The 19696-nt window shown below is 34.8% G+C and overlaps 2 protein-coding genes and 1 long non-coding RNA gene across 3 annotated transcripts in view; 1 reads left to right on the top strand and 2 right to left on the bottom strand.

Moving 5' to 3' along the window:
- Window positions 1-19696, bottom strand: part of LOC108949985 — a 436537-nt gene that overhangs the window by 282954 nt on the left and 133887 nt on the right. The gene's annotated exons all lie outside the window — the stretch shown is intronic.
- LOC100179468 (cyclin-dependent kinase-like 2) lies at window positions 507-7923 on the top strand. The gene is made up of 10 exons (XM_026837117.1): window positions 507-919; window positions 1716-1910; window positions 2296-2474; window positions 3907-4019; window positions 5561-5700; window positions 5891-5980; window positions 6343-6453; window positions 6755-6814; window positions 7055-7165; window positions 7554-7923. The coding sequence occupies exons 1-10, from the start codon at window positions 752-754 to the stop codon at window positions 7713-7715; spliced, it is 1329 nt and encodes a 442-aa protein (XP_026692918.1). The 5' UTR covers window positions 507-751; the 3' UTR covers window positions 7716-7923.
- LOC100177082 lies at window positions 15777-16323 on the bottom strand. Its single transcript, XR_182146.4, has 3 exons — window positions 16233-16323; window positions 16041-16179; window positions 15777-15898 (listed from the first exon to the last, which is right to left on the bottom strand). It is a non-coding gene; the product is annotated as an uncharacterized LOC100177082 (long non-coding RNA).

Genomic DNA, 19696 nt, shown 5'->3' with positions numbered 1-19696 from the left:
AATGAAAAAATCTTCCCTAAAAATAATCACCCACAAAGTAACATACATGGTAACTCGTAGGCTGGCACGAGGTGTATGAACACCCGTGTTGCAACGACTGTCGTTATCCGGCCACACGAAGATAACGTAAGTTGCATTCGTTCATTTATTCATTCATAATATAGCCTACTGTCATTTAATCACATATGTCAATTCAAAACTTTACGCGAAAATATTAATAAAGAGTTGCTTACAAATTCATTGAGCTACCAATTCCTCTCAATTTAACTTAGGTGTAGGTTCAATTTAAGAAAAATGTAATTTAACAGAAATAAACGTAATCTTTATTAATACACGATGTTTCCATATATTTTATCTGTCACAAATCAGCTGATTTTGTCTTGCGACAAATATTCCGCAAGGTGCAGCATGGAGCAAGGTTAGGATTATTTCGTGTTTACGTTTTGTTTAGTTTTCTTTAAAGTTCGTTTTTCTTATTTGATTTATTTTGTTCAGACCAAATTAATGTTTATTCATTGTCATATGGTATCCGATGTATACTCGGAAAGTAAATTTTAAACCTTATTCGATATTTTAAACTGTAAATAGGTACGTTTTTTGGCAGAGAATATTTGAATATTCCGCGTTTTAAAGGTCGTAGTTTAAATTGCAATCAATATAACCCAATATTCACTCACGTTACATAGAATTTGCAGATTTCAATTATGGATTTATAAAATAGAATCTCAAACTTAATGATACTTTGTCATAAATGGAGAAATATGACAACCTGGGCATGGTGGGTGAAGGCTCCTATGGGATGGTTATGAAATGTAAACATAAGGAAAGTGGGCAAATTGTTGCCATTAAGAAGTTTCTGGAAAGTGAAGATGACAAGATGGTGAAAAAGATTGCGATGCGTGAAGTTCGAATGTTGAGAGTGAGTTGTTGTTTTTAATCAACTTATTCTACTTTTGCTTTTGAAAATCAACTTTCATCTAATTTTACCCCTTAAAATGATTTTCCCTCTTTTTCCTTTCCCTTCTTTTAGTGTTACACGGAAATGTGCGCATTTTAGTTTTTAAATTTGGCAATTATTCGTGCTCATAAAAATACCATCTTGCATGCATGAGATTTCGTCAGGAAATGCCATGTTCTGCAGAGTGAGTGCTGACAGTAAGTTTGGCACAGTAAACACCAAATTAAACATTGCCTATTAGTTTGTACTTGGTGTAACTTTAAGGTAAATTTAATAGGTAATAACCACTGAATTAAATAGTGCCCATTTGTTTTTTTCCCCCTTTAAAACGTTCACTTTACTGTGCCCACATGTAAAAATGGTTCGCATGTCTGCCTCGCTAACCCAGAGATTACAGGTTCAAGGCTTATCGCTGCTTCCATTGTGGGGTGTACGTGTCATTTCCTTGGGCAAGACACTTAGCGGCAATTGCTCCAACCCAGTAGTCATTAATAAGTTTTGCTGAATTATCAGCCATACAGAAAAACATTCACCCATACAGTTAGATACTTGGTACATCTGGCATGAGGTGTATGAAACAAATTATCCGTGTTATAGCGACTATTGTTTTCTAGCCACGGGAGGTTAAAGCAAGATACGTTTATTCATTCATTTATATATTCAATATGTGCTGTTTAGAAAAAAACAAATTTCAGATTTACACGCATGTACATATTAAGTTTATCAACATATGTAATTTTTCCTTCGCTTTATGCAGAAACTCCATCACGAAAACCTCGTCAACTTAATTGAAGTTTTCCGTCGACGTAAGCGTCTTTATCTCGTCTTTGAATTTGTCGACCACACGGTGCTGGATGACCTTGAGAAATATCCTAACGGATTAAACGAGATGACAGTTCGAAAAATTCTGTGGCAAGTTCTTAGAGGAGTAGAATTCTGTCACAGCCATAATGTAAGTGTATTTCCTCTGCCTTTGTTAAAATGCAAAGTTTAATAAAGAATTAAAGATAATACTTAAGGGGCCATATCATATGCGAAACGTTGCTACATAAATCAATGAGGTTTTCTGTAAATATTATGAGTAACTGCATTTTTACATGGTTGACCCAGTAACAACTAAAGAAACCCATTGCATATAAACCAATTTGAAAAGTAGGCCTAGGAATTATAAAGTGTTTTTTTAATAAATCATCTACCACTAAATCGGTTAAACTATCTTATCATTTAAACATTGTTTTAAAAAGTTGAGATAAAAAATTAATAGTAGTTAATAATTATATATAATCTATATATTATATTATATGTAATCTTGATTTTCTTATATTATAATCTTACAGATCATACACAGGGATATCAAACCTGAAAATATTTTAAACTCACGATCAGGGGTCATCAAACTATGTGACTTTGGTTTTGCTCGGACATTAGCTGCTCCTGGTGAGGTTTATACGGATTATGTGGCCACTAGGTGGTATCGTGCGCCCGAGCTGTTGGTCGGAGACACCAAATATGGAAGGTAGGAAGTCCAGATTTATTTTTAAATGTTGGGTCGTATGGAATTAGGTTTGGGTAGCTGGGTATATTGCCAGGGACATATTTTTAAAATAGTATATTGATATATTTATATGAATATTTTAAAACACAAAGTCTTTTAATTTATTAAACTAACACCAAGGACAAACTGATACGTAGAACGTAGCCTTCTGCTTTTATTCAATCAAATCGCTCTGTTACACTTTGGTTGCAACAAAATGCATGTCCATTGTCCAAGCACCATACCAATCAAGTCGCAGAAAAGCATTAAAGCAACCCCAAACCTAACGGAACGTAGTGATTTGATTCATTGTCAAAAGGTATTGCTGCGTACCAGTTTGTACTTTAGATTATGGCTTCCAGGAGACATAGAATGTAGGCCAGAGTTGGTCCATTACCCCAGTGTAGTAGGGGTTAGTTGAATAGTTGGTATAGTGAATCCATTCTATTTATATTAGTTTCATATTATTTACTTTCATATACATGAAATTAGTTATATAGATAATATATATAGATATATATATATATATATATAGTAGTTCATATTGTAGTGGTACTGCATTTGTATTTAATTACTAAGAAAGAATTGCATGCTAAACAAATCGTCATATTAAGAAAAGAAAGGAAAGACATTGCTAGTACGCTATGCAGTATTGAACGTAATCAAGATCATACAAGTTTAGTTTTACTGATAGCTTAAAAAGTAGTCCAGTTTTTGTTTTAGTGATCCAGTTTTTGTTGCTGTTTTTAAAAAGTGATCCAGACTTTGTTGCTGTTTTAATTTACCAACGTTAAATATAGTTGTATTGTTGCTTAGCCTTAAGCAGAGATATAGTTTTTGTTACGGCTGAGTTAGCTTACCGACATTGCGCATGAGGGTAAGATGGTAAGAATGTTTGTTAGTAGAGCGGTGGATATCTGGGCAGTTGGATGTTTGGTTGGTGAGATGCTGCAAGGGGATCCAATATTTCCTGGAAAGTCAGACATAGATCAACTGAACAGGATTTTAAAATGCGTAGGTAAGGATTTTGTTTCGAATAGGTAAATAAAAAGTTTATAACTTAGTGTTAGTAAGTGTAGTGGTAAGTAAGCACATGAGTAATTGTTGGATATACAGCAAAAAGGAATTTTCTTGAGTTTTTTTTTTGTCCGAATTTTATGTATTATAATGTGCAGTTAGACACTATGTTCTATTTTCATTCTTTTAAGATATGTTTTTATATTTATTTTCTTTATATCCTTTTATTTATAGAAACCTCTTTTTTATTATTTCATTTGCATAAGTACAATTAGTTTAGATAGTTTTATTTGATATAAAAACCATTTATTCTGTTTTTTAGTTTCATTCTGTTCATAGCATGTTTAATTTATTGCATGTATCTTCCTAACTTCATTTTGCATGCCTGCTGTAACAGAGCTGTGGACATTTGGGCAGTGGGTTGCCTAATTACTGAGATGCTCACGGGTGACCCTTTATTTCCCGGTGATTCTGACATTGATCAACTTTACCATATTATCAAATGCTTTGGTAAGTGTAGAAATGGGTGCTTTTGTTTGTTAGGGGAAACAGAACACTTGGGCCCCCAGGATCTGTGTAGGATTTAGAATGAAAATTATAAAATATAGGAGTTGGAATAAAAATTATAAAATATAGGATTTAGAATAAAAATGATAAAATGTAGGATTTTGGATAAAAATGTTAAAATATAGGATTTTGGATTCGGTGAAATTATAAAAAAAACTCGTGTTTTACAATTTTGCACAATACAAGCTGATGCAGAAACATTTTCATAAAAGATTTGTACTTGTAGTAGTTTTGTAGTATAGTTTTTAACTTTTTAATGACATACAAATGGCATGCCTACCAATGACATTTTTAATGATATGCCTCTTAAATTACACACCAGTGTGTCAGTTTAAGAAACTGTGATATTACAACATAATGTACTACCAACTAACATATTAAAAAAAAATGCCAAAACTAACAAATTAAAAAAAATGCATTACATTTAAATTACAGTTACACTAATAGTTGCCAAACATAGGGAACCTCGTTGATTAATGTGGTGAATACAATATACTTTGGATCTGCTTGTTCGTATAGACACCTTAAAACAAGTGAAAAGAAGTTTTAAAATTATAATTGGGATTTTAAAATATATTTTGTCACTCCTGTTTAAAATGTTTGGGTGATACATCACCCATGCACCGCTAATGTTATGCCCATGACATGACTAATATATTTGAAAAAACCTTGTAGTTGGCAGATACAAAAATATATACCTCGACTACTGTCGTGGGAGGTACTTTTGTAGATGTGACTCCACAGACATTGTTTCTCAACACATTTCCTTTCATGGATTACTTTTGTTTTATGTCACAATCGCACACAATGGCCCACACAATGCTATATTGTCTTTCACTCGCTTTAGATTGTTACCAACGTTGTAAACAGACCTCTATTATCAAATGTTCTTCTGCATGTTGCTTCGATTTATTTCACTTTTTTTTGTTTTGCTGTAACCAAGCATGAAATAACTGCTTGCAACTTATATTCTGCTCAATATTTTGTTTGCAACTAAATTTTATTTTGTTCATTTTATAAAAAACTTCAGGGGTGTAACTTAAAGATGGAAAAGTGTTTTAGTTGAACATTTGTGTAATGGACTAGTTAAAAAACACAAGTATTAATATTTTGTTTGTTACCAGGCATACTGTAATGTAAAATTTGGGGGGTATAAGAACGTTAATTTTATTTTTAAAATGTTTCGTCTGTACAGCAAGGCTTTGTCAGGCCATCGGGATATAATAAAATTAAAGTATTAAATCATGGGCTTAACTTCTGCATTTCTTTACTTTTTCAGATAAATGTTTTCTTCTTTATATATTTCATAACTGCCTATTAATAACAAACAGAATCATTATATTCTTTGTTTACTACCAAATAGTTTACCACCAAGATAAAAGAATAAAACATATTTCATCTGACCCCACCCTACTTCATTACAAGTTATACACTATGGTTGCCAAATAGAATATTCCTTTTTTAACCATAATCTCGACATCCAGGCAACCTGTGTCCTCGTCACCGAGAAATATTTCAACGCAATCCCTTGTTTGCTGGTATGAGACTACCAGATGTTCGCGACATCGAACCTCTAGAACGAAGATTTCCAAAATTTTCATCTGAAGTTCTAGATTTGATGAAGGTAGGTAATGTACCTCATGCACACTGTTACAACATGGGTGTCTTCTTATACACCAGTCACACATGGTGTATTCATACATCTCATGCTCACTGTCAAGTTATAACATGGGTGTCTTATTATACACCAGAAACACATGGTGCAATTATACCCAAAGTGTATTGGAATCAACATAGATATCTTATATTTACAGCAATGTTTACGACTTGATCCGAACGATCGGCCATCTTCTTCACTTTTACTTCGACACGAGTTTTTCAAGAAAGAAGGTTTTGAAGAAAAGGTGGAAATATTATTGTTTAAAACCATAGGCGCCAAACTGGGGTTGGACAGGCCAACCCTAGAATTTTCTGCACTGCATTAATCAGTAAACATTACAACCAATAATTGAGATATTTTACCTAAGAATGTGCGTCTAATTATCACAGCTTTCCATGCATTTTGAGAAGAGGTTGTAGATATAAGTTATGCCACCCAAGGCACATTAAAAGACTAGCTAACCGATGCACTCAATGTTAATGTATTACAATTGTCTTAATAGATTAAATTTAATTCTTCTATAAAACACGTTATAGGATTTTTAAGTAATAAGAACTAGTATAACATAATTCACTATGTTTGTTCTAATTGATTGACCCATGAAAGGTTATACCTGAGTTGCGTGCTCGAATCATGAAGGACAATGCACATAATGCTCTCTCTCGCAAGGAAGCATTAGAAAAAAGGGAACAAGAGAGAAGAAAGAAAAAAAGCAAGGTGAGCATTATTTCAAGCTGTTGAAACCTAGGTTTAGGTTTTTAAAGATTGAATTTTTATTCTACGCCACGGCACGAGAGACTTGGGCCATAGGCTCATTACCCTGCCTTCGGGGATGCTATAACCCGAGTGACTATTGGTCTGGAGCAATTAATATGCCCACATATGGCTTTTAGTGTCAAACATCAAACTGGGTATTGTGTGGTTAGGAGGCAAGCGCTTAACCACTAATCCATGGTGCTGCGGTATGGGTTAGGGAATTATATTTTAACTTGGGAAATTTAAAATAATATATTCCCAGGAAATGGCGGCAGAAAATGTTGATTCTAATTTACCGGCTGCTAAGAAACATGACAAAAATGTAAGTTATTCTAATGCTGCTGTTGCTACCAGGCATAATGTATTGTGAGAAATTTTCTCTGGTAAATAAAATGTTGTTATATCGCATTTGCACCTAACAGAGTATTGCTCAATAAAATATTACTGAAATAAATACATTTTTTCATTTAAAATATTTTTTCAATCAAAAAGTATTTTTTCTGTATTTTTTGGATGTTAAATTTTTATATTTTAAATTACACGTTATTATATTGGTTTCCAGGTAAACTCCCCATCCAAACAGGAAATCTCGTCAGTTAAGAAAACATCGAACAAACCACCAGCTACAACCCCTCCTGTGGAGAACAAGAAGCAAAGAAAAGATACAGAAAAGGTTATAAAAGGGTTTTTGTTGTTGTTTCTTTGAGTCATTTCCCAGATTCTTACTTTACTCTCTAAGACCTTATTACTTTATAGATGTTGTGTCTTGTGTGTACGGAGAGGTTAAACTAGTTTGAGCGCATTGTACATCTGGGGAAATAAGTGTTTTATGTTGGTTGTTTGCACACTCTGTGTGTCACACAACATTTTTAGAAACTTCTCCTTTAAAATTATACTTTTTAAATTATTTTTTTATCAATTTCTAAATAATTAGCTCTTGTGGTAGAAATGTATGTGGTTCCGAAGGCTATCTGTAAGCCATATATAAGTTAGAACCACATCTAGCCTTTTTGGTATAGGATCTTATTCTATGCATGTAACGCTGGCAAATATTTTATTAGGAAAAGAAACCACTTTCACAAACTAAGACCGATTCTTCGAAGAAAACGACTCAAGAAGAAGTCTCGTCTAATTCTCAACAAAAAACAAAAAATTCTTCAAATTCTCACGAAAAAAAATCATCCTCAACGAAACAGGATTTAACTGAAGCACAACCAGGTTAAAACCGCTCAAAACGGGATCTTGAAAACACCTCCAAGCAAGAGAACATCAAATAAATCGGAAACAGATGAAAGCCAGAGTAAAAAGAAATCAGAAAAAGCTTCGGGTGGAAAAACTAAAAACTCAAATCCAGAGAAAACGGCAGAAAATACAAGCGAGCGAAAACAACCAACTGTTGCCAGCGAAACGAAACATAATTCACCAAAAAAATCCGTTCATATCGCTGACACACCAACCAAATCTACCATCCCACCTATACACACGACATCCAAGAATTCCACACCTGATTCAATGTTATTGCTAAGTTCAAACACAACGCCTCATATACAACAGATTAAACAGACCAATGCTTCATCTGGGCCTCCAGCTTTTAAGTGAGTTTGGAAAAAACTACAAGCTAATATGCATAGCTAACATACATGTAAATATAATTGTTATGTTGGGTAAAAAAAGGAACAGAAACTGTTAATTCACTTCTTCTTTACAATAATTCAACTGTTTTCTTCTTTATATGCATTGGGAATGAATTTTAAACACTTGTTATTTGATTATTTACAAGCAGAAACATGATTATAATTGCATATTCTTATTCAAGGACAATGATCATGGGTTTAACACTAGAGGTGCCATTATTGTTAAGTTAGAATGTCAAAAATCCCATTTGTTTTAATTATTATATAGACCACGAAAACTTAAATATTTAATTCTTTGAATATGGCATATGTTTGTATACAGATTCATTTATTTATATTTTAATAATTATTACAGGGGTTCAGATAGAATAAAAAAGACCAGCACCCTAACTACGATTAAAAAAAATGAAAACTCCACCTCACAAGTAAGTTTGGTAACAATTTTATTATTTTCGAAAAGTTTTTTCTGAAGTCCCTTTTTTGCACACCCCCATTGTATCGCATATGTTAGTATAAATGTTGCCAGCATTTATATTTTAAATTTTTTTTTAACTTAATTAAAACAAAGTCAGGTCTATATAAATTGTTAAAAAGAAATGTTTTTCTTTTACAAAAAAGGAGGTGGTGAACCTCCACCCCTAGATGCGCCACCACCTTCAAACCTCACAAACACTTCTATGACCCCACCCTCTCCACAGGGATCATTTGACAGGAATATGTACCCGGATAAAACCTCCCACTTTGAGAAGATGATGATGAGCATGTCCGGAACAACATCCATCACTCATCCTGCAATCAAGAAGTCCAACACCGCAACATCCGGACCTAACCTTCCATTGTCACTAACCTCACCTGGTGGGTGGATTATGAAACTTATGATATATACATATAGATATAGTAAGGCTTACCGTAAGAGAGCCCATGTTTTATGTTCTCATCTCGTCTCATTTGGTAGTAAACAAAGAATATTAACAGAATTATAATCACGACTCTAAAAAAAGGGGTGTTAATTGATAAAAAGACAATCCAGAAATATGGGGTTTGGGTGCTAACATGTTCAATCTTACCCCACAGCCCACAGTACTATATTTGCTGTTGCTACAAACCACAGGTGTCTGTTTTTAAATTTTGCAAAAAATCTTGAATGACATTTCAAAATACAGTTAAACTAATAGTTGTGGAACATGGGAGATGTGCATTGTGGTGGATGCTGTATATGCAGTATTTTCAGCTATGCAGATTTCTTAAAAATTGTAATAGGCTACCCAGCAATATTAAATGAGAAGCAATGTTTGGGTCAAAAACTGTACTAGTGGGTGATATTATAATATTAAAACTGATGTTTAATGTTTGTAGGGGCGAGTGGATTGCATTCAAATTTCAAGAAAGAAGAAAAAAGTTTCCTGACGAACAGCGACCAATATTCTAATGATTCTTATAAGAGGTAAGATTGTTTTAACTTGATAATATAAACAAGTAGTGCCTAATCTCTATCTTTTATTTACTTCACTTTTTTATTTTTTGTTTTCGCATTCAGCATTAATACAATAGCATAAGGCTGAGCAATCAGCCCAATTTTCCGCCGAGTGCCGAGCTTTAATAAAGCAGACAATCAGGCACAAGCCTGCAAATTCGGACACCGCTCCGCACATCCCTATAGATAACCCATTAGTAACCTTTACTTTAACTTTTCAAATACTTAAGACCAATGTAAAATTGTGGAAAAATTCCCCAAAATATTGTCAAAATATTTCTTAAAACTGGGATTTTTGAGCAGTAAATAGGGCTGGTTGTAATAAATAATCAATTGTTTAATATATTAGTCCTTGTTGTTATTACTAGATATATGTTAGGAAATAACCTCTTGTTTTGCTGAAAATAAATGAAAATACATTTTCCAGTGACATGAAGCAATCAACAAACTTTGAAGAGTTACTGAATCGTGAAAAATCACCCAAGCATAAAAGAGAACCAAAGGTGGAATAAAAAAGAAATATATATATGTAAAATTAATAAATTTCCCATGCCATGTACAGTTTTTTTTATTTTTCAATGCATTTTTTTACCCAGGTTTATCTATTATCGCATTATAATTTAAATTATGATTTCTTTTCCAGACATTTCACCTGATAAGTGAAGGCAAAACAACCAGGTGAGTAAAAGGCGCTGAGTTCAAGGCTTACTGTCGAATATCACATTGCAATATATACTGAAGAATTAATTACTAGCTTAAAACTTTAGGCTAGCCTGCCTACGCTGTCACTCAAGGTTAGAGGCTCTATGATTGAATATAACGTATCATGAATTTTAACACTAATAACTTAAACATTATAGTACACCCAAAGTTTAGCTTACGGAAGCAATATACATGTAATAGCACACCTAGGATACAATCAAACGGACAGTCTCTCCCCTTTCACAGTGCTTTCTTTGGTGTTACTCCTTCCCCCCCCCCCCCCTAATTTCTATCCTGCGTACCATTGTGTTCATGCAACCAATAATAAGGTACATGATCGCCATGATGTTACAATTTATATTTTTACACAGAGAGTTGAAGTCAGAGAGTCAACATACTAGGTTGCCCGATCTTAACCAGAAACCAACCATGAGCCAGGAATTTCTACCAGACTTGAAGAAGTCCGGAGCAGACGGTGAATGATTTCTTGTGTTTTAATGTTGAGTGATTAGCCTTGATTTTGAAAAAAAACATTAAAACGCAAAATCTTTTTAAAATCAGCAAATCACTTAAGACTTAGGGATTGCTGGAAGCTCTTTTAGTGGTTGGGGTGAATCTACATTGGTGAATATACATTAAAACATGCCAAACTCAAGCACAAACATTTTTTTCTGACATGTATGATACCAAAACAGTGTCTACAACTCCCACGTTGCTCCATACAGGTGTAGTAAAAGTGAAAAAGACAAAACACAAGTTGGTATCCATCCCTACGTTAGATCATCCATCAAGACAACATAGAAGTAGGGTAAGTTATCTAATCTATTTATTAATTATATTATTTCAATAAATAACTTTAGTTTGTCTCTTCAACTATGGTAATAAAGATTGAAGAATGGTTAAACTTTATCGTTAAAACCTTTGTCGCCAACCATTGGGGAAGAGACAGGCTTCAACATCTGGTGAGGTCCATACCATAGCACCCTGGACCCTGGGTGTGTGGGTAATGGGCAAACTCTGGCGTAAAACCCAGGTCCCATAGGATGCCATGGTACAGAAACTGATTTATATGGAAAAATGTCCATATACAGTTTAATGAACCAAATCTGGCCTAAAACCCAGGTCCCATACCGTGCCACGCTACAGGACCTCACCCATATAAAATGTGCATATACAAGGTTGGGGTAATGAGCCATCCCCAACTCTGGCCTAAAACCCCAGGTCCCATGGCATGCCACACAGTAGGGCCTCATTCTTATAAAATAGAGTTGTTCATGTTTGTTGTGACTAGAACTTCATTGTTCGTGGTTGAATAGAAGTATCAGGTTGTATGTAACGAAAAACACTGTTATTTGTATTAGTTACTATTAGAAATAAATTTTGTTAAACTGGTAAACTAAGCCAAGGGGTTGGGTGGTTGTTAATAACTACCCTTTTAAAAGCTACCAAACTTTCAGAAAGAGTATTAAGTATTTAAAAAGCTTTTTTTTTTAAATATTCATATTACTTGAGCAAGCAAAAACTTTTTATATCGAGATTGGTGATTTTGTCTTCAAATATTTTTTAACCGGATTTCTGCATAACACAACTTATTATAAATGAATAAAAGTTTATAAAGATATCCTTTTTATGAGAAATTTTAAAGGGAGTGTTGCAATAGCCTACATTCATTTGTGCTTGCATGAGTAAATGCTACAACATTACTTCATTATTAATGAGACAACTTACAAATCGATATGATTGTGTCTTACTGGACCCCCCCCTGTAACCATATAAGAGATGCCACACTATCATTTAAAAACCTTTCAACATTTTATCTTATACAATATACAGTGTTGACATTTTCTTTTCTATTGGTTTTGTTGTATCAAAGGACCAAAGGTTATATGCCACAACAGTTAACTTGTTATAACACAGGTGTCTAAACATTTTAACATGTATATTAACAGAGCATGTATATTAACAGAGTCCATCCCCTAACCCTTCTCACCTGACAGACTCCAATTTTCCTCGAGTAAATTACTGAACAAGCCATCCTATAACCTCACTGTGAATTCTTACTGTGAACCACCTGACCATGCAGTTTTATAAGCCATGCTTTATGTGGAAAGCCATATCTAAGCATTTGTTTGCAGCTTGTTAGATTTATGCGCCGTGTTTGTACATATTGTATATGTGAGTGCACAATTATTTTTTTTCGTTTTATACATTTATAAATTTTTATTCTGAAATAAAATATATATTTTACTTATATTTTGAATGGCTTTATGTATAAGTAGGTAGACTACTTAAAAATGTATTAGTATAATTTTGTGAACTAATAGTACAACACATTAGTGACCACTTGATTAGAGCCATTGTCGTTATGCCTTGCACAAGGAAACACAGTAATACAGTCTGATTTGTGTTAGTTGGCCACTTGATTGAAGTCATTGTCGTTGTGCCTTGCACAAGGAAACACAGTAATACAGTCTGATTTGTGTTAACACTCAATGGTTAATTTTAAAGTGTAGGTAGGTTCGCAAACATTAGGAAGTAGATTTCTAACATAAACAAGAGAGCAGATCTCTAAAAAAAGGCCACGTGTATTACGACTTTATTAATAAAGATATCATAGAAACGTATACTGCAAAATTTGTGAGGTAAACTGCCGTAAACATAGTTCGTCACCATTAGCATCGTTGTCTGTTGTCTAAAGCGATAATTTACGTCAAGTTAGGTAAGTGTTAAACTAGCGAACGCTCTGTGTTAAGGTTAATTATAAGACGTTTGAATAATAGTAATGTTTCTTTGGTTGCGACGAACGATAATGGAGGTCTGACGTATTTATTATTAATATGTTATAAATATAAAGCGTACAACACATGCTACTTGCAACATATACGTCATAGTGTGGTCTAACTGACGCGAAGACTATGCGCCATTTTGGGCCACGTAATACAGATTCCTCATCGTCTACCAGTTGTAGCCGCGAATCATTGTGAACTTAATTTGTTACGTCACAGTGCGAAATGACGTAACAATCAGCCCACTACAATCCTTAAAGCCGATTGGTCAGATTGCACATGTGACTGACGCCCCGCACCAGCTGATTACGCCCGCCTTGATCGCTCCGCTTATAAACGCCTCTTCCACAAAGCGAGTTAGCACGCTTTAGTTTGGATAAAGTTAGTTCCACACCAGGTTACAAGTTGGAAGGATTTAATAAGTCTTCCTGCAAGATTACAGTTAAGTATTTTTTCATTACTATTGTATTATGACATTATACTGTTTACTTTATAACATTAAAATATACAGTAATAATATTATTATATATACAATATTATATACAACTATACATTATATAAGATTATGCAATAATAAAGAATTATGGTACAAAGATTATGCCTTGCGTTTTTTACTTTATTATAATTATTTAAAATAACTCTTTATCATATTCTGTTTCTGAAATCGCGATGGTTCTTTATTACGTCACTCGCGACGTTACACGCAATATCTCTGATCGCAACCGTTGCGTTGGGTTACGTCGCAATCAGACACGCTAGTTTCAATTTCGCTTTCCGCCGCTTTCGTACTAGCTTCGTTACGTCATTGCTGAATAACACACCACCGCTGTACGCTTACATTTCGCGACGCTTTTTTCATGGGGCCCCATGCGCATTTTCCGTCGTAGGGCACATTACTTACATATTCTAATTATATTTGTGCATTGAGCGCGAAGCAAGAAGATCTAAGATTTGGTATGACTCACAATTGGCATTATTACGTACATAAGCTCCTTTTCTAGAAACAACGATGATGTGACGTCACAAAGCGGTGATGACGCAACAGAAGAACCCGCTTGGTAAGTTTATTATTCCGTCACAGAAATATTTTGCTTTCAGCAATGAAATTTTTAAAAGTTAGCATTTGCAGGTCATGGTATGTGACGTCACAGAGGTTCAAGCGGACAATGGCGTTAAGGAAAACTGAAGGTAATTATGACGTAATAATATATGAACCGATAATTAACAATTATATTTTTGCAGAAAAGTCATCAAACAAAGTTGCAGAAGTAAAGCAAAAGGTATTGTATATTATCATTGTTTCTCTAACGATAAAATAAATTTAAATGTAGAATAAACTTGTGTACAATATCTGCCTGTGACGTAATCATTACGTATAACTGTAGCGTAACTATCTTCCCTTTGCAGACGAAGTACAAAGACGAGAAGACGCCGATAAAGGAAACAAGGTTTGAGATTTGAAGTTTATACGTATGAGTTGAGTGTTGAATGTGTGTATCTGCGCTGCAGTCCTCTATTCTGCTGGACCTGATGTTGCCAGTTATTTTTAAACAAGTCACGAAATATATGCAATGAAAATATGGCGAACATCTTGCTGGATCCCATTTTATTGTTAAACACTCTATTGTATACTTCGTCTACAAGGATCGAAATTTTTAGCGATTCTGTATTGCCCTAATCCCTTGGTGAAAACGCTGTGTTGGTACACAAATACTCAAGTAATATTAACACGTAATATAATATGCGCAAAAATGTCATAGTAATCCACTTAATGTATTGTGACGTAAACTTCAACACGTGACTGACTTTATATTAAAACGTTATGTAGCGTGATTGGGACGATGGCCACGTCACAATTACGCTACAGCGTCCATCCGGTGGGTCAGAGCATTGTCCTGACCCTGCGTTCGGTGCGGTTACGTCAGCTTTGAGTTACCCTACCGATCAGGTTGTTGCATGGACGTCGCCGCCAGTGATGCTACGTTATGGATTTAGGTCATCATCAATGCGGTTCGTAACAACCTGGCGAAGTTTCGTAACGATCGATGCGGTGCGTAACATCCGAATGTTATATTGTGTGAAGATACGACGTGAGTATTGCGGTACCAACATGGCGACTTACTTTTTAATTGAGACAACCGCAATTGTTTTTGGCTTCGACTCCTTGCGGTCGGACAATCAATATGGTGTACACTGCAGATGATTATCCTTCAGGATTAGAACCATATTTTCGTTGAAGATGTTTCAATGATTATATCCGCGTTAATTATTATTTTTCCCGTGTCCCCTTTTTGATACGATTGAGCTGTTGTGTTTGTTCTATGTTTTGGCACACTACTATATTTTCGCACTCGTTGTACTGTTTTTGTTTTTTTTGTTGGTGTATTACTTGTTGTGCACATTGTTCATGTGCGTCGTTGTATTATTTTTGTCTATGGGGGTTTGTTTAACCTGCGTGGACAGTAACATCCCGCAAGGGTTTCTTACTAAAGTAGAAACCCACTACCATTGGCTGGGGACTTGTCGTGCCGTAGTGGCTTTTTACCAACGCGAGCCATTAACTATGAAGGTGTTTTGATTATTTATGCTCATCCTTTTTAGGGGCTTCTTCCAAAAAAGTCCTCACATTTACTTTATTTCGTCTAGTAACTTTGTTTTGCTTTTTAGCATTATTTGTTACCACAAATGCAAGTTTTTCAATATTTTATTATATTGGTCTATATTTAGTTATAGATCGACAAGAAATTAGTTTTCATCCATGTCTTCTTCATTCATGTCTTCTTGTTCAGTGTTTGACATTTCTTCAAGATCTGGTTGAAAATGAAAGAATATTGTTTTACACGACTTGCTACGTCAAACATAGTATAAAGCATTGAACCATCTATTCTTATTTTACTTTGGCAAATAATTATACGACGTTAACATCAATTTGCTCAGTAATGATTTACGAACCTGAAACTTCTTGTTGGTTCCAGCCCCCCCAACGACGGCGACGACGAGTGACACGACGACGACGACGCCACGCATCAGTTGTTTCGGTGAGGACGAGAAGTCCGATGACGAGCAAGAGAAGAAATAGTGACTTGTTCATCTGTAGCAACAACAGTTAGTACACATTATTACACGTATGTACAAATCACTTACTTTGTATCTTCCGAAGAAATGATAATTTCTTGAATGAAATCGTTGGTTTATATAAGAAATTCGGCACTTCTTCTTGTGTTTACTTTTTCCAAAAAAATGTTTAAAGAGAAAGGTTGCTAAGCAGCATCCTGTTTATTATCGAAACACCATCCTAAGAGAGAGGAGTTAGGAAGCAATCACTCACGACTTCCACCATATGAGTAAAAAACACTTTCAGTACTTTCTACAAAGAAGTATTTTTTTTAATTGGATCGACTATAATCAAAATGAGAGATCTCAAAACTTATACTTGCCGAAATATGTCTGCAGTGTGCTACGTATTCATATAATCATAGTTTTATCTTCTTTTTTATGAAACATCATGAAGAAGCTGTATAAAACCGTTAAAAAAGCTTGGTAAAACGGAGCACGTATTTTATGTATAACTTCCGACATCCTGTTGATGCAAAGCTCTTCCCAAACGAAAGCCATAAAACGTGCCGTAACATGTATCACGAATTTCTTATCAGGCTTGAAACCAGCAAATCATGTTTCATCTTTTTGTGGAAGTAATCAAAAATTGGCAGCAAACGGATTATGAAGCCCCCCCACTTTTATATTTACTGGCGGCTGGCGCTTTAATCCAGCCGCTTATACCAATCGCCCACGTCATAAAAGTGCATGAAAGTCTTAGTGTAAAAAGCGTGATATTCCACTAATACAGAATTATTAAATGTAACTTAATTAACATCTCGGGGTGAAGCAACGACAGTCGTTTTATAACAGGAATATTATGTTTTACACCTCGTACTCGCTTAATAATTACCACAACACGTATTTTATATATAACTTTCGGAATCCTGTTGATGCAAAGCTCTTCCCAAACGAAAGCCATAAAAACGTGCCGTAACATGTATCACGAATTTCTTATTAGGCTTGAAACCAGCAAATCATGTTTCATCTTTTTGTAGAAGTAATCAAAAATTGGCAGCAAACGGATTATGATGTCCCCACTTTTATATTTACTGGAGCTTTAATTCAGCCGCCTATACCAATCGCCCACATTATTAAAAGCGCATGAAATCTTAGTGTAGAAAGCGTGATCTTCTTTTAATACAGTTGACTGAATGAAAGAATTAATGAATGTAACTTTGGGCGTGGTGGGGCACGACAGTTGTTTTATAACAGGGATGTTATGATTTATACACCTCCTACCCGCTTACAAGGTACCACATAAGTTTATCAATAAAAACAAATGGTACATTGTGCAAGTAACAATATCATTTGTTCTATTCTACCCCCGACTCTTAAAATACAACACAAAGTCATATATTGTGCACCGAGGTCGGCATTTAGTTTGACACGTTCAGTGGTTCTCAGAGAGGAGTTATGACACAATTAATCACGACTTTCACCGTATGATTAAAAAACCTTTGCAGTACATTCTACAAAGCAGTATTTTTATAATCTGAATCGACTACAATAAAATTAAGAGATACCAAAACTTATATTCGCAGCTCAAAAGGACCACCATACCTTTAATTAGAGTAAGGGTTTTACTTATAAAAGGCAGTTTTAGCGGTTGATATTAAATATGCCGCGATTGGGAAATACTGTACATGTACGGCCAATGTATTTTGCGCTACGTGTGCGTACAACTATAGTTTTTTCTTTTTTTTCTAAAACATCACGGAGAAGGCAATACACCGGTAAAAACAAGCTTGGGAAAACGAAGCACGTATTTTATATATAACTACCGATTCCCTGTTGGTGCAAAGCTCTTCCCAAACGATAGTCATAAAACGTGCCATAACAAACCTCACGAATTTCTTATCAGGCTTGAAACCAGCAAATCATGTTTCGTCTTTTTACGAAAGTAATCAAAAATTGGCAGCAAACGGATTATGAAGCCCCCCCACTTTTATATTTACTGGCGCTTTAATTCAGCCGCCTATACCAATCGCCCACGTTATTAGAAGCGTATGAAAACCTGAGTGTAAAAAAAGCGTGATATTCCACTAATACGAATTATGGAATGTAACTTAATTAACATCGCGTGGTGAAGCAACGACAGTCGTTTTATAACAGGAATGTTATGTTTTACACCTCTTACTCGCTTAATAATTACCACAAAACTTTATCAAGGAATTAAATGGCACATAATGTAAGTAATATTATCATTTGTTTTATTCTAATTTACCCCCGACTCTCAAAATACAACATGTATTATGCACCGTGTTCGACATTTAGTTTGACACGTTCAGTGTTTCTCCAAACAAAAAAAATATGATTCAGAGTTTTACAAAATGTAAATTTCAATAAAAAATGTAATTTGTCTAACCATCTGTTCAAAACCGCAAACCTGTGTAATTACTTTACAATATTGTCGCATGTAGTGTACGAATTGCAATGCGTGTGTATTCCACATGCAAAAACTACAGAACATGTAACGCCCTTTAAAATGTTTGATTTATTCTGTGCTTGAACATGTTATGGCGTGTTTTATTGCTTTCGTTTTGAAATTGCGTTGCATTAACAGGCAGTCGAAAGTTAAACATAAAATACGTGCTTCCTTTTACCTAGCTTGCTTTCCACATTTATTTCTAAGTTTCATTCTCCAAAGAGTAAAGTCAGATTGACTCAGATAATCTACGGTTGTACGCTCACGCAACACGCAACCATATATTTTCTAACTTCGCGCCATCCTAAATAAAACGACCGTTTTTCTCCAACATTTATACCACCATCGCTTGAATAACGTATATAAATATCCCACATTGTGCAACGTAGTTAAGGTGTCTTGGCATTGGTCCCGCCGTAAAATAGAAAACGTTCATTTTAAACTTATATCATATTATAATAGAAAGACGTTTCTATAGGTGTTTATTTATTTATGTTTAAAAGTCGCGTATTACACGCAATACGCAATAATTTCAGCGTCGTGCGCAAAACTTTGATGTCATGCGTATAAAAATATCCAGACACATAGCGTTTGACTCCGTTGTTTAGGAAGGGCTGTCTATGCAGACATGAGCAACCAGTGGCCCGCGGCCCAGCAGGTTGTTCCGTGCGGCACGCGTGCTGCTCAGCAAAATGTTAAAAGTTCCTTCAAGCCATCACTATTTGATGAAGTTTCCATCAAAGCAATGAAAATGTTCGCACGCCATGTACAGAAATATTGCGCTTTGTGATGCAAGAATGCTGCGTGATTGAATACGATTGACTGAATTTAGGTTCCTTTTCTTACATCGACAATTGTTCGCAGTTTTACAATAAACTGTCGCACAAGTATGCCATAGAGTGCATTAAATATATTTTTAACTGTTATAACTGCATAGGATTGTCGTTTTATGATACTAATTTTTTTCTGAAAAAAATTATGTGGCCCGCGTTATCATTCAAACTTTCGTACTTGGCCCTCCAGTGAAAAAGGTTGCACATGCCTGGCTTATAGCATCAGTTGTTACCACAATTGCAAGTTTTTT

This window comes from Ciona intestinalis, chromosome 12, assembly GCF_000224145.3.
Source record: "Ciona intestinalis chromosome 12, KH, whole genome shotgun sequence".
NCBI lineage: Eukaryota > Metazoa > Chordata > Ascidiacea > Phlebobranchia > Cionidae > Ciona > Ciona intestinalis.
The sequence above is the reverse complement of the archived record's forward strand: the minus strand, read 5'-3'. Positions and strand labels throughout refer to the sequence as shown.

Excerpts from the sequence above, each read along its gene's own strand:
- LOC100179468 (XM_026837117.1), top strand. The coding sequence starts at position 752 with ATGGAGAAATATGACAACCTGGGCATGGTGGGTGAAGGCTCCTATGGG. Across the intron at positions 5,981-6,342 it reads AAGAAGGTTTTGAAGAAAAG|GTTATACCTGAGTTGCGTGC; the intron begins GTGGAAATATTA and ends GACCCATGAAAG. Across the intron at positions 6,454-6,754 it reads GAAGAAAGAAAAAAAGCAAG|GAAATGGCGGCAGAAAATGT; the intron begins GTGAGCATTATT and ends ATATATTCCCAG.